The sequence below is a fragment of the Petromyzon marinus genome, chromosome 2, assembly GCF_048934315.1.
Source record: "Petromyzon marinus isolate PM22_M1 ecotype Great Lakes invasive population chromosome 2, UKy_Petmar_22M1.pri1.0, whole genome shotgun sequence".
NCBI lineage: Eukaryota > Metazoa > Chordata > Hyperoartia > Petromyzontiformes > Petromyzontidae > Petromyzon > Petromyzon marinus.
Window position 1 is genome coordinate 13,292,135 of NC_133668.1, and position 13,960 is coordinate 13,306,094.

Here is a 13,960-nt window from a genome sequence, read left to right on the forward strand (position 1 = left end):
CCAAGCAGTTTTTGTTATGTAGGTATCTCGTAGAATATCTAGTTTTTTTAATATAAATTCTATCTTTATGCTTTGATTGTTACTAAATTCCAACACCATCATTGTCAGTCATCTTTTTAATGCATGAGTCAAAATTGACTACCATGCCTTCTTAATGACTCCCTTTTAGCTGTGCTGTTATGTACGTATGTTGAACTTCTTTCGCACCATACGTGGCCAAATATGCTAATCAGGTGTGGGAAAGGACAACAACTAAACACAAAAAGCAGTTATAATTTAATGAGTCAGATTAAAAAGCTCATAGCTCCAGTTGCATCCCAATATCGTGAGGATGAACATTCCAGATGGCCGCAGCAGCGCATCTGAAAGCGTGCGATGCAGTGACCATCTTTGTTCGATGGCTAGCCAGAAGTCGATGCGAGGATGACCAGAGTTCACGTGATGGTTTATGCTCCTTGAAGAAATCAGCAAGATATTGTTGTTCATTTGTGGCAAGAACTTTGTGCGTAATGAATGCAACCTTATAATGTATAATTGGGCAACTGGAAGCTAGTGCAGCTTTGTGAACACTGGACAGACATGGTCGGATCTTGCAGTTCCCATCACGACACGTGCCAAATAATTTTTTACACGCTGCAGCTTGAAATAATGGTTATCAAGGGTGATTGAGTCTATTTTGAAGTGCAGACACCAATTTAAACACTTGAAAGAGTTTAGTAGACTAATATCTGGATTCTGAAAAAATAATTGACAGTAATATCACTGGCAATTTTAATGGTACATATAATCCCGTGTAACTTTAACACATTTCCCTGTGGACCTATTTGTGTGTGGAAGTCAGTTTCTGAATTTTAAAATACAGTAATTTACATAGGAGTGTCCTCATTAAGCTTTTCATAGGAGTGTCCTCGTTAAGCTGTGATGCATGGATCGGCATACATGCATTTCCAGTATTGATGGCAGATATTCACAGAATGTGGGGTAGGGGTTTGTTGGCCCTCAGGGGGAAGCCCTTCACATCCCTATGAAGGTTAACAGTATAGTGAATGCACAGCAGACTATGTGCACACGTCTGTCGACAAATGTCAACATTTAGTCCTGTTATATATTCTTTGGGTCTTTCGGTAAAGCCACGTAGATAGAAAAAATAAAAAATATATATCACGACGTGTCGATCGCAACGCAAGCAATCATCATTTTTTTCACCTGATGACGATTGCTTGCGTTGCGATTGAAACGTGATATTTTTATTATTTTTTCTATCTATGTGGCTTTACCGAAAGACCCAAAGAATATGAATTCCTGCAGTCACGAAAGCTTTAAGTCCCGTTATATAGTTTGGCAATCCATTGCATTTGGATGCTGCCATTCCAATATATTTTGACTTAGAACTTTCGTGACCTACAGGAATTCATATTCTTGGTTCTTTTGGTAAAGTCACATAAATGGAAAACAAAAAATAAAATAAAACCCATGACGTTTTGATTGCAACACAAGCGGTCTTCTCTCCGCCTGATGAAGACCGCTTGTGTTGCGATCGAAACGTTGTGTGTTTTTTGCTTTTTTTTACATTTACGTGACTTTACCGAAAGAACCAAGAATATGCATTCCAATATACGTTAAGAAAACTGGATAATCGAATTTGATAATACACTTAAAATAAGGCTTCCAGTCCTTTCCTGGTGAGCCAGGTTATGGGACCTCGACACCCACACGAAATAATTTTTACAACATTTGTGTGATCCACCAAACCTTGGCTCCACAAGTGTGGTGGATTACAGATGTGCAGCAGCACCATATGACTGCATTCACTTGCATGTATTCATATGGTTCCTTTTTAATTTTAATGCATGTGCGGCTTGATCAGTCTGTAATGATAGTAAGCTAGGGGCAATGTAAGCATTGCAAACCCTAGTGGTCATGAGGTACGCGTCATGGAAAATGGGTTGGATCAATAAAAGCGATGCCCAATGTCCAGATGGGTGGTGCAGGGAATTAGGATGGCTTGGTAGTTCGTATAGGTCGCTGTGAGTGCAGTTTAGGCACATGGAGTATTTTGCAGCAAGAGGTTGTAGGGTTGTTTTGGATAAACATTGACAATCTTTCTGCATTTGGAGCATGGGAGTTGGAAAAACACATTTCATCTGAGAGGCTTGCAGGGATACAATTTCAGGCATAGGACAGTTAAGTTTGGTGATTGAGCTACATTTATGTTTTTTTGATGCGGAGTGGCAGCTATGCACATGAATATAAGGTTACTTGTTAAACAAATGAAAAGCTATTGGGAAATGCCAGAAAAATAGATAAGAAGTAATACAATGATATATTACCAATAAAGATATTACTACAAACTCAGCTGTGGGACTTCGAAAAATACAATCTATTTTGATTATCAGGATCATTTAAATTTCATTAGCCCTGTCATTCATTTAAGGAGTTAAAAGTTGAGTAGAAGACAGAGCAGTTTTCTTTTGAGAAAGAAAAAGCAACATTGCAATTTATTTCATTGTTCAGGTGCCACTCGTGTAGTGAGTGGTCCCTCAGGACATGTCTTTGCGTCGCCGGCTTTCGGTGCCGTCAGACATGGCAGTGATAGCAGAGGGAGAGGAGACGGCTGATGAGCTAGAGGTCATAGAGTACGGACAGACTAATGCAGGCATGGACAAAGATACAAACTCAAACACACATTTAGACACAGGCCAGGATAAAGACCGAGACGAGAACATAGGCGGATGCATAGGGACAAGTAAAAACAGCGGCAAGGTTAAACAAAAAGAACGACACGGGTACAAGGAAAATGAAGGGTGTAAATTTGAAAAGGCTGTGAGAGGAACAGAGGAAAGCAACCTGGTTACAATGGTGCCAGAGGGTGACGGTACAAGGGCAGAAGCAAGAACATTTACGCGCCAGGTCGTCGAAGATGGAGATTCAGACAGCGTGTTTGGAGCCATGAATGAAGACTTTGACGGGATTGTCATGGACTTTGAGGTCAATGACCTCTGGGAAGTTTTCAAGGAGTGTCTGGGGCCCAATCCATCATGTGAGTGATTACTTGTAATTTTAAATTCCTTTGTTTCTATTTGACTATTAATGAAACTAATTAGCCAAATAATTGTGTATAGTGTGTAATGTTACTTTTTTTACTTGTATGCTGTTCCTCAGAATTGTGGGTCCAAATAGCGATCTAAACTGGTGAACTGTTCATCAAGACATTATTTTGTTATGATGGAGGATTTGTTTTTTTTTCGAAATAATATATAGCCTTTTGTTAATCCACTGCTAATTGAAGATCTCCCCCATCTGTGTCAATCATAGGGGTTGGTCATTGTCGGTTTGGTTGATATGTCCCTCGCCTTATGTTAGTCTATTAGCAAGGAATGAAACTCACATCGGTGGGTTCGTAGCACTTTGCTTGTATGAACCACTGGACTGCTGCTCCCTCCACTATAAGAAGTGGATTTTATTGTTCAGAATGTTACATGTTAATAATAAGTACAATTTAAAACCTGCAATGTAATTATTTTAAGTAGGCTTTATTCATAAAAAAGTTGGGTTTTGGCAATAGAGGCCATGTAAAGGTGCCTAAATAGCCATGTTCACATTTATTTTAGAGGCCAGAGATGGAAAGGTGTATGTTAGTAAGCAATTGTTTTTTCACATTGCATCGAGAATTCAGGTGAGACATGCCAGACACAACAGTTATGGTAACATTTACTTGAGGGCTACAATGTATGTGTACGAGTTGTGGACATCAATAGCCATGACACTGATGGCCAAATTGCATATTATTCACAAAAAATCCTATCATTGTTAGATAGCAACCATTTTCTTTTGATTTCCACATCAATGTTTTATCTATACATTATACTATACATTAGATAAGCTAACATGAAATATGCATAACCAGTGGTAAAAACAACAATATCAGTCGATATATTTGATAGACTTAGACTGAATTCCCTTCATTTAGGGTCTAATTTACTGTAAACTTGTGATGTTTACAGGCATGTTTTGTACGCTCAAATAAGTTTGCTAGTAAACGTAGCAGTTTTACGAACAATGTATTCAAAATAGATGTCTACAGGATAAAGCAGGATAGGGTTGGCTGTGTGTATGTGTTTTAGAGCTCTATAAAAGAGAGATGCGCTATCCAAATTGGTAGTACCTCAAGCAGGAGCTGTAGCAGGTAACTGAAATGTTTGTGGTCTGTGTGTATATGACAATCAGTCAACGGTATGTACAATGTTTCAGTGTGAAAAATTGCATCTACATTGTTTTTTTATATTGCTATTCTGTAATAATTACACTGTTTTCAAATTAGCTCCTCTGCTCTCTACATCAGTATTCACATCCTGTTTTAATTGCAGAAACAAATCTTAAAAATACATTTTATATATTATTCACCATGTTCTGTCCACTGCTGGATGAACATCTCCCCACTTCCTCACTGTCCCTTATGGTCCCATGATCCATAATCCACTTTGCTACTATAAATGAGAATCTCATTGCTCCATCTCCTGGTGATGGTCGTATGGGGGACGTATTCCCTCATTTGCCTGCTATGTTCCATCACTAATCTCATTGGTCAGCCATCATCCCTTCCAGCAATGTTTTCTGCCAAAGCTTATTCTCATTAACAGTCGATATGTCTTAATTTTGTGTTTGTTTTCTGCTCCATTTGTTACTATTTAAAGCTCTTTGGATAATACAGACTGTTTCGATTTAAAGCTTTCGTGACTGCAAGGATTCATCGTCTTTGGTTCTTTCGGTAAAGTCACGTAGAATGAGAATAAAATAATAAAATGAAACAATAAAATTCTCACGACGTTTCGGCCACAACACAAGTGGCCTTCTTACCTTTCACCTGAGGAAGGCCACTTGTGTTGTGGCCGAAACGTCGTAAGAATTTTATTGTTTTATTTTATTATTTTATTCTCATTCTACGTGACTTTACCGAAAGAACCAAAGACGATGAATACAGACTGTATTTATGCTTTGCACACTTTTCAGCATTTGTTCCACTTTCTATGTCAGTGTCCATATTTCAGTTCCATATATCATATCAGTTAACATATCGTCATTGACAAACTTCATTACACACACTGTTATGTTACTTTTAATGATAAAATTCAAAGTTTAGAAAATATAATAAACCTGCTCTCACCTTTTTATTTCATTAATGTATTGCCAGTCCACCTTCAATATCCTCTTGTGGTTTCCAGTTCGCTTAAATTATGTTTTATTGGTTGAACTTGTGCATGAATTTTTTTTCTTAAGCACAACAATGCACAGCCATATTTGTTTTTTCAATAATTTCTAATAAGTTATTTCCATTGTGATATTAACTGTCTTCAAATCCTGATATGGTTTTGCTTTCACAATGTAAGCAACATATCTTTAATTGGAAAATATCTTCCAATGTTCCTGTTAATCTTTTTCCCAGTGTGTATATCATTGCTGGATTCTTCTGTATTTGTACATCATCCAATTTCAATATAGCGAATCCATTTTGGGTGATTCGCTACGTAGATTTTTTAAAAGTGTTTGAGTTTGGATGACTGCCTTAATTTTTATTCTCAAACCTGGTTGATGGTTGGTTTGTGGTGAATGGTAGATAAAAAGAAATACCCTTTCCTGAACATAGTTTCCTCACCTGGTTGAGCTCCAAATTGTCTGTTATTCCTTCATCTATTGTTTTGGACAATTTGTATGTGTGTGGAAAAAGTAAGGAGTGTTATTCTTTAAATCACTTTGGTTATCCTTTTTAATAGAAAAATCATTGGTGTCATTTAAAAGTTTTAGTATTGCATTAATTTAACAACAACAACAAAATCTCAAATGCTCTGCACTGAAATAGTCCAGTGCAGTTTTGTGTCAGGAGCTTGTTGTCTGAATCATTCATTGAATGATCATGTGGAATGCTGACCATTATTTCCTGAAAATCTAATTTAAACAGCATGAATGTTTTGGTAATTCTGATATTTACTACAGGATGAATTTCATTTGTATACATTGTTTATACAATTACAAAGGACTGGGTTATGGCATTTGACATTGACGTGTGAAATATGTATTGTTAATGATCTTCCCCAAATACGCTACCCTGTTCTGCCAGGCCATCGTTTGGAAGACGTCCCAGGCGTGCGACGCCACCTCGTCAGGAAGTCTGTTCACTCTTCGCGTGGGAAGGGAGCCCATAAGCTGTCAGGACGTAAAAAGCTGCACGACCGCCGTCCCCACGAGGTAACCTTCATGATGTAAATGTCCCTTTTGACTCCTGAAGTTAACGTCTAAAATATTTGCTCTCTGACTTACTGCTATTACTTTGACCAGGGCATGCTTATTAGTTGTCTTCACATTTTTTTTCTCCTCTTCATAGATTTTTCGATCAAGTTATCAAACTACAACCTTTCGACTATATTTGCATTCACAATGTACACACCTTTTTTTCAGGATTCGATAGGTATTTTGTATCCAAACACACCCATCATTTGGAGATGCTTACTAAACAGCAGGGAGCAAGCTGGGTGGTGCCCTCTTACATTGGAATGGTATGCCACTAATGTAGTAGGTATCAACAATTTTGAGGACAGATACTATCTTCAATACCAAACTTGTCCTTCAGCTGGGATGTAAATAGATATAATATGCAGTATGTGTATTACTATATTATAAATAATTGTGCTGTTATCCAATTACTTTAATACGAAGAAAGAAGGTGTTTCATAAAAAATAATTTAGGATACATTTTTTTTTACATTGTCAATTTTTTTGTCTTCTGCTTCCATCTATTATTTTCTTGTTTATTTTTCATGATGTTTTTTGTGTTCTTATTTGCGGTTTGCTACCTCAATTCCTTGCCAAAAAGCTTTCCACTCGCTGTAAAGCGAGAGGTTTCTCCTGCCGAAGGTTTCCTCGCTCCCAGTTCTGCTACCCTCTCAGTGGCTCTCCCTTCTTCCTGATGCTCCCTGTTCGTCACATTCCTGTGAGTCCTTTTTCTGTTGCTTGAAAATGCATCCTTCCCAATCAATCCCTAAAGATATGCTAACCTTACAACATTCTTTTTATGGTATGATGTACTTTGAGAAATTGTGGCATCACTTTATTTTAAAGCTGGTAAAATATTGTAAATTTATTACAAATATAAAAAAAATATTGTTCGTTTTGAAATGTTTTCTCAAGGATTCAGTATTAGGACTGGTTTAGGTGGCGTTGATTGTGTTCAAATATATTATTTTTGCACATTTTGCATGTGTGTGCTGAATATGTTTTTTTGCATTCATGCAGGTGTTTGTGGAGCTGAATGAGCTGGTGATGGACCCGGCACGTCAAGAGCGACAGTGGAAGGAGACCGCACGGTGGATAAAGTTTGAAGAGGACGTGGAGGCTGAGACAGACCGATGGGGCAAGCCACATGTCGCCTCGTTGACGTTCCGTTCGCTGCTTGAACTACGCAAGGCCATTTCGCACGGTAAAAGATCCGCTAAAAGCATATTTATAATGCATTGCTAATCCCTGAAAATCAGCCTACCTTCAACAACCATATTTTATGTATTTTTTATACTCTATATAATGTGTACTGGAGATAATTTCTGGCTTCATCAGCGACTTGACCACTGTTTATAAATACACATAGGTGCCCTCCCTTCTGTTACCTCAATCACCACTTTTCAAATGTATGTAGCCCCACCATTCCGACTGTTCTCTTACCAGTTAACCTGTGGGAATGCTTATCAACACACACCCATATCATATAAAAATGATCAAACACTCTCACGTATTTACGCGACCTTTTACAGGCACCGTACTTCTTGACCTGGAGCAAAAGACGCTACCCACCATAGCGCACCAGGTGGTGGAACAGCTGATCATTTCAGATCAGATCCGTGAGGAGGACCGTGCGAACGTACTTCGAGCCCTGCTGTTGCGGCACAGGTATGTGATAAAGATGGTACTATAAATCTGTGGCCAGGAAGGTTTTTGTTGTTTTGTTTTACCCGAAGCGAGACTGTATTTTCTGAATTTGCACAGGCATCCAAATGACATGAAGGAGGTGCCAGTGGGCTCCTTTTTACCACGCAACATCTCTGCGACAAGCTTGGGCTCCCTGCTGGCTGGAAGTGGAGGAAATGGAGGGGCAGCAGGGGATCCAGTCTCCAGCCAGCCTCTCGTGGGGAATGTGCTAATCGAGATGGGGGAAGCGGGTGACCACGAAACATCAGAGGTGAGAGTATGTAAACATCCAGGCTATTTATTCAAGCACACCTGACTAGATGTGGAGGCTGCAATAACTTTAATGGTAAAAAAATGTATTACAAAAATAAACTGATGCAACTTTACAAATGAAAGCCCCGTCTTAGAATTTGATACAAAATACTCGAGTTGGTTATTGTTGAGCTAAATTCCTACAATATGCAATGTTTTTTTAGCTTTTGGTTTGCCAAGATTGTAGGGGAACGTGCTATTAATAAACCATTCTCACTCACTACATCACACAATATGCTAATATATTTTTATATTGATGGTAGATTGATACCATTTAGTTAAACCAGGTAAGAACTCATTGACTTGACAAGCTTTAAATCGAAATTTGACAAGCTTATTTTGCAATGGCAGGCCTGGATCTATGGTCAAAGTGCTTAAGCTTTAAAAAATGCAAGAGACATAAATGCTTCTTTGTTTAATTTTTTTAAATTTTAATTCAGGAAAATGTCAGAATTCACACTTAAGTTGCCTTCATGCCTCTATGCACCAAAACACTGGCATATACTGCTCACACAATGAGAATGCATACAGGTGCGTTAATTATGGAGCCCATTATTTACCCTCCTCACCCACTTGTCCCCAGCATGCCCATTCTCTGACAAGAGACAACTCTCTGACTGGTGACTCCCATCGCATCAAGCCTAAGAAGGAGGGCAAGCTACTTGGGAAGATCCCACAGGGAGCAGAGGCCACCGTGGTGCTTGTCGGTATGAAACCTTCTTGTGGAAGTCTAATGTGGTCGATATTCACTCATTGCTAATAATTATGATGATGGATATTGAAATAATTGCTTTTATTTTAATTGATTATTGGAGGCTTATCTGTTAAAGGATTGCCATGCTTAGTTTTGTAGATTCTAAATTGCTGATTATTGCTTTGGTTAATTACATGTAGATATATTTCCCTGTATATATTTATCTTAAGGCAGTGTTATTGGTGCATGTATTGGTTCTTTTATTTATGTGCGTGTACCACGACCTATTGCATCTTCACCAATTAATGTTTTGATTTCCCTATAATTTTCTTTCCTCAAACATAATGTTCTGAGATTGATGCAACTTTTGAACTTTGTCTTCCAAAATATAGCTTACACTAATTTATGTTGGTGTAAACCTGAAGGTCTATGTTTTGCTAAAGACTGGAAAACATCCATATTTTTGCATATGTTGATTTATTGAAGAAGCTTTGTGTGTGACTATACTCATTTGTGTGTGCTTTTAAAAGGTTGTGTGGATTTTCTGGAGCAGCCAGCGATGGCATTTGTTCGACTCAGTGAGGGTGTGCTACTCGAGTCTGTGCTGGAGGTGCCAGTGCCCGTACGGTTCCTCTTTGTACTGCTTGGCCCCAGTGAGGCTCACATGGACTACCATGAAATTGGACGCTCCATCTCCACACTCATGTCCGACAAGGTGCGTATGTCCCCAGACATGCACTGTTTATGATCAGTGGTTAATGCAGCCTCTGAGCTCATTTCATTTTGAGTTTCCAAACGTGGTTTATGAAAGTGATTGAAATTTGTCATGTACCCATGTGCATTTTATGAATCTTATAACTGTCGAGTGTTAAGATGCACTTAACAAGATGCACATTACCTTTTATGTTCTTCACACTTTAACTGTGCAACCGCTTTATATATCTAAACAAACTTGTATGTGTTTTACAATCGCATCTGTTTGCATTCCCCTTGTTGTCTGCATATATATGTCTCCCATCATTTCAAGGTGCTCCTCAAATCCAACTTTCCCCACCTCTCTTTCTGGGCAGGATTTCCATGAGGCTGCTTATGTGGCAGATGAGCGCCAAGACCTGCTGAATGCCATGACCGAGTTCCTGGACGTCAGCATCGTGCTGCCTCCCTCGGAGCTCACGGACGATGGCCTGCTGCGCTCGGTAGCCGCGTTCCAGCGCGACATGCTGCAAAAGCGGCGACAAGAGGATGAGAGCAAGAAGCTGAACATCGTTCCCACCTCAGCTGAGCTAAAACAAAGTGCGTGCTTCCGTTTGTTTTTAAGTTTATATTATTTGTTACACGGATGATCCCATTTAGCCAGTTGCCTGGCTATTTTACAAGATACGTCCATGGTGCGTGATTACAGCAACAACAATACAAAGAATGAGCACAGGGTCCCTAAGGAAATGGGTTAGGACTTTGTTTCACAGCCGTTGGAAGTGCAATATTTCTGGCCATGCAAATGCAGAGAGTAAACTGAAATTATACCTTCAGGGGTCCACCTGAGCTACCTCCTAAGTCCTCCATTAAAGTCGTGGGCTCATATTTCCTGAAATGCAATACTTTCCTATGTTCTTCCCATCAGCGGCTGTGCCCAGCCAGCGGAAAGAAGACGACGATCCAGACGACCCCCTGCGGAGGTCGGGTCGCTTGTTTGGAGGGCTGGTACGGGATGCGCGCCGCCGCTACCCGCACTACCTGAGTGACCTCCGCGATGCCCTCAACCCACAATGCCTTGCGGCTGTCATCTTCATCTACTTTGCCGCACTGTCTCCGGCTATCACCTTTGGGGGCTTGTTGAGTGAGTATATGTGGTTTGGAGCTGAGGTTAATGGTTAGAAGATACAGTGAGACCTTTCCCAGCCTCTTGGTAAAAGGAGACTCTGTTTTGAAAAATATTGCTTGTTAATGATGAAGCAATTGTTTTGGTGTCTCCTAAATGTATACCCCAAGAGATGGATGCAGCGTAATCAAATTGTGGTTTAAGCGTGGCTTTTTTGTACAATAATGTGTGGTTTAACTAAACCCATCAAACGCAAAGCGCAACGAAACCCTTGATATCCCACGAGTGTGACAGCATATTTTCCATACCTCACCTTCCACAATGGATGTCGGCAACCTAGCGCTTGCATTCCTGACTCTCCTAGTCACTCAAAATCACTGAAATTGTTATTTTTGTATCGTGCATTTGTTGAGGTTTGTAGGGTTCAGAGTGTGGGGTGCCCTGTATGCTTGTAGAGATTACTTGTTTAGAATTATTTTGGTGTTTTTTGTTTTGCTTATCTGCATTCCGTGTGGTCTTCTCAACAGGTGAAAAGACCCAAGGCCTGATGGGCGTGTCGGAGCTCATTATCTCCACTTGTCTACAGGGAATCCTCTTCGCATTGCTAGGCGCCCAACCACTTCTCATTATTGGCTTCTCAGGGCCCCTACTTGTCTTTGAAGAGGCATTTTTTTCTGTAAGTACTCTTGTATGAAGTTCATGTCGAAGAGATGGTGTTTGTGTTCATAATTTTTATCGATTTTCTTTTGCGTTGGCTTTCACATCATGTATCTACATATGAGGAGGTGTGTTTGGGATCGGGCAAGTGAAGGTGATGGTCTGACAAACAGCATACTTCTATACAATCCACTTGACACAGCTTCTCTCCCACTGTTAGTGGCAATGGGTACATCTAAATGATTGGAAATTTTCTAATTTTGCATATGAGGACCTGTAACCAAAAACTGGCCGTTGTGCTGGCTGGCATCTTCTGCACCATTCCATTATCAGTGCTCAGTAATTGTCTGAAATATCAGGGGATGTTTAACGTGTGGATTTGCATTTCTTCTGTTCAGTTCTGTTCATCCCAGGGTGTGGAATACCTGACCGGCCGGGTGTGGATCGGGTTCTGGATGGTCCTCATCGTGCTCCTCCTTGTAGCATTTGAAGGCAGTTTCATGGTGCGCTTTATCTCGCGCTTTACACAGGAGATCTTCTCCATACTAATTTCCCTCATCTTCATCTACGAGACCTTCTCCAAGCTTTATAAGGTGCCAATTTACTTTTTCAATGAATTTGTTTCTTTATTACCATAACGTTACCAACATCGCTAAACAGTAAGGCTTAACATCGTTGTAATAGATACCCGCTATTTAGAAGTCAAGAGAGATGGCAGATATGACCCTATAATTGTGAATATGGTAAAAAGTCAACTATACGTGCATGCAGAACTTATGGTCAGTAACTAATTTTTTAAATATATATTGTCATTCAAGAACCCAGAATACAAAGTAGATTCCGAATAGGCGGAAAAACAGCGTGTAACAAACTCGGAGCGATACACCCTCAAAAATAGGGGCCGACTGGGGGCGTCTGGGCTCGCTTGCCCTACCGTTGATAGAGTTAGCGATTGGGAGCAGCATTTATGGGGGAGGGGAAGAAGGGGGGATACTCTAATATTGTATCAGAACTGTACCCCACCACCTATTATTCTTTCAGTGTGAGACAAACGGCATTCACGCTTCAAAATAAGCTTTGCTATAAAATGTCGTACCCTATTGTGGCACGTTATACTACATTTATTAGAGGCTCCATGGGACAGCAAAATCTTAACAGTTGCTGTAACGCCATTCACCGCCTTCTGAATACAGTGATTCAGCCACTCAATAATCACAAACTATAGCTGCAAGTACTCGGACATTGCCAGGTATTTCCTGCTAATATATATAAATAGCACAATTGTGGAAACATGTCGAGAACAAAATGATTGTGTGTTTTCATGTGCTCGTTTATGTAGGTGTTCCAAGATCACCCCCTGCTTTCCACCTATCCTGTGATAAGTAACATGACAACTAATTCAGACACCAGTAACAGTAGCATTGTAAATGGGACAACAGCAGCGACGCCAAAAGTGCTGAACCAGCCCAACACAGCTCTGCTTTCCCTTCTGCTAATGTCCGGCACCTTCTTCATAGCCTTCTTCCTGCGCAAGTTTAAGAACAGCCGTTTCCTCGCTGGCAAGGTGGGTTTGGCGTCTTGGAATGCATTTGAATGTCACTACCTTTTTTTGGTATAGCAGGTAAAATATAGCTTTTAAGAATTTTTTTGTTTAACCATTGATCGATATATTCAAGTATATAATGCATTTAAAATGTACATCACCAAAAATCTAGTATTTAATTTATAGATTAGAGTTACAGTTTACATGATAACATCGAGTTAGTATAATTATTATAAAGTTATCTATTACCGTATTTTCCCGCATATAACCCGTGGGGTATACCACTTTTTACAAGACCCTGCGGGGTATATGGAGGTGCGGGCTATCCTAAAAATATTTTACACGTGTGACATGTCGTAACTCGTTAATTTTTTTCATGGTAGGACTCTCCACTATGCAACACTTACCTTTGACTAAAGCACTGCTTAATAAACCACTCACACTAAAATTGCACATGTTATCACGTTTTAAATTATTACAATTGTACAATAAAACGACTGTTTTAAGTGGGCGCACTGTTTACTGGCGACGGGAGAGCTGGGGGGAGTGAGAGGTGGGGGGTTGGGGGGTGGGGCAGAGCAAGGTCTGCGGCGGCGACGGGAGAGCTGGGAGAAGAGAGAGGTGGGGGGGGGCGAGGCGACGGCGCTACCGTAGTGCCGCTATTATCTGCGCAGTGCGCACTCTACCAGTGCTAAAACTGTACTTATCTACCAGTTATGTGTTATTTATTGGATATTTACTTTTGTTACTTATTTACTGTTTTAAGTTCACTCGTTTCCGGTTAGTTTGTTTTATTTGTGCACGTTATGATTTTAATGTGAACAATTGATAGTGGAATGTATTACAAATGTACACTTGTATTAATATGATGGAATTAAGCTGCGGTAACGACGTTAGATATATGAATGCATGCGGGGTATATGGAGGTGCGGGCTATCTGAAATTTTTTTACACAAAACGCTATTTTTTGTGGGGTATATGC

The 13,960-nt window shown here is 39.9% G+C and overlaps 1 protein-coding gene across 3 annotated transcripts in view; it reads left to right on the forward strand.

Moving 5' to 3' along the window:
* SLC4A3 (solute carrier family 4 member 3) overlaps positions 1-13,960 on the forward strand; it is a 40,166-nt gene that overhangs the window by 20,667 nt on the left and 5,539 nt on the right. For all 3 annotated transcript variants that reach the window (XM_032962310.2, XM_032962302.1, XM_032962319.1), the window contains 11 exons: positions 6,116-6,243; positions 7,288-7,471; positions 7,800-7,935; positions 8,032-8,224; positions 8,849-8,972; positions 9,490-9,674; positions 10,030-10,252; positions 10,581-10,796; positions 11,306-11,454; positions 11,834-12,028; positions 12,775-12,999. In XM_032962310.2, coding sequence (XP_032818201.1) covers positions 6,116-6,243; positions 7,288-7,471; positions 7,800-7,935; positions 8,032-8,224; positions 8,849-8,972; positions 9,490-9,674; positions 10,030-10,252; positions 10,581-10,796; positions 11,306-11,454; positions 11,834-12,028; positions 12,775-12,999 — 1,958 coding nt within the window. The remainder of the gene's footprint in view (positions 1-6,115; positions 6,244-7,287; positions 7,472-7,799; positions 7,936-8,031; positions 8,225-8,848; positions 8,973-9,489; positions 9,675-10,029; positions 10,253-10,580; positions 10,797-11,305; positions 11,455-11,833; positions 12,029-12,774; positions 13,000-13,960) is intronic.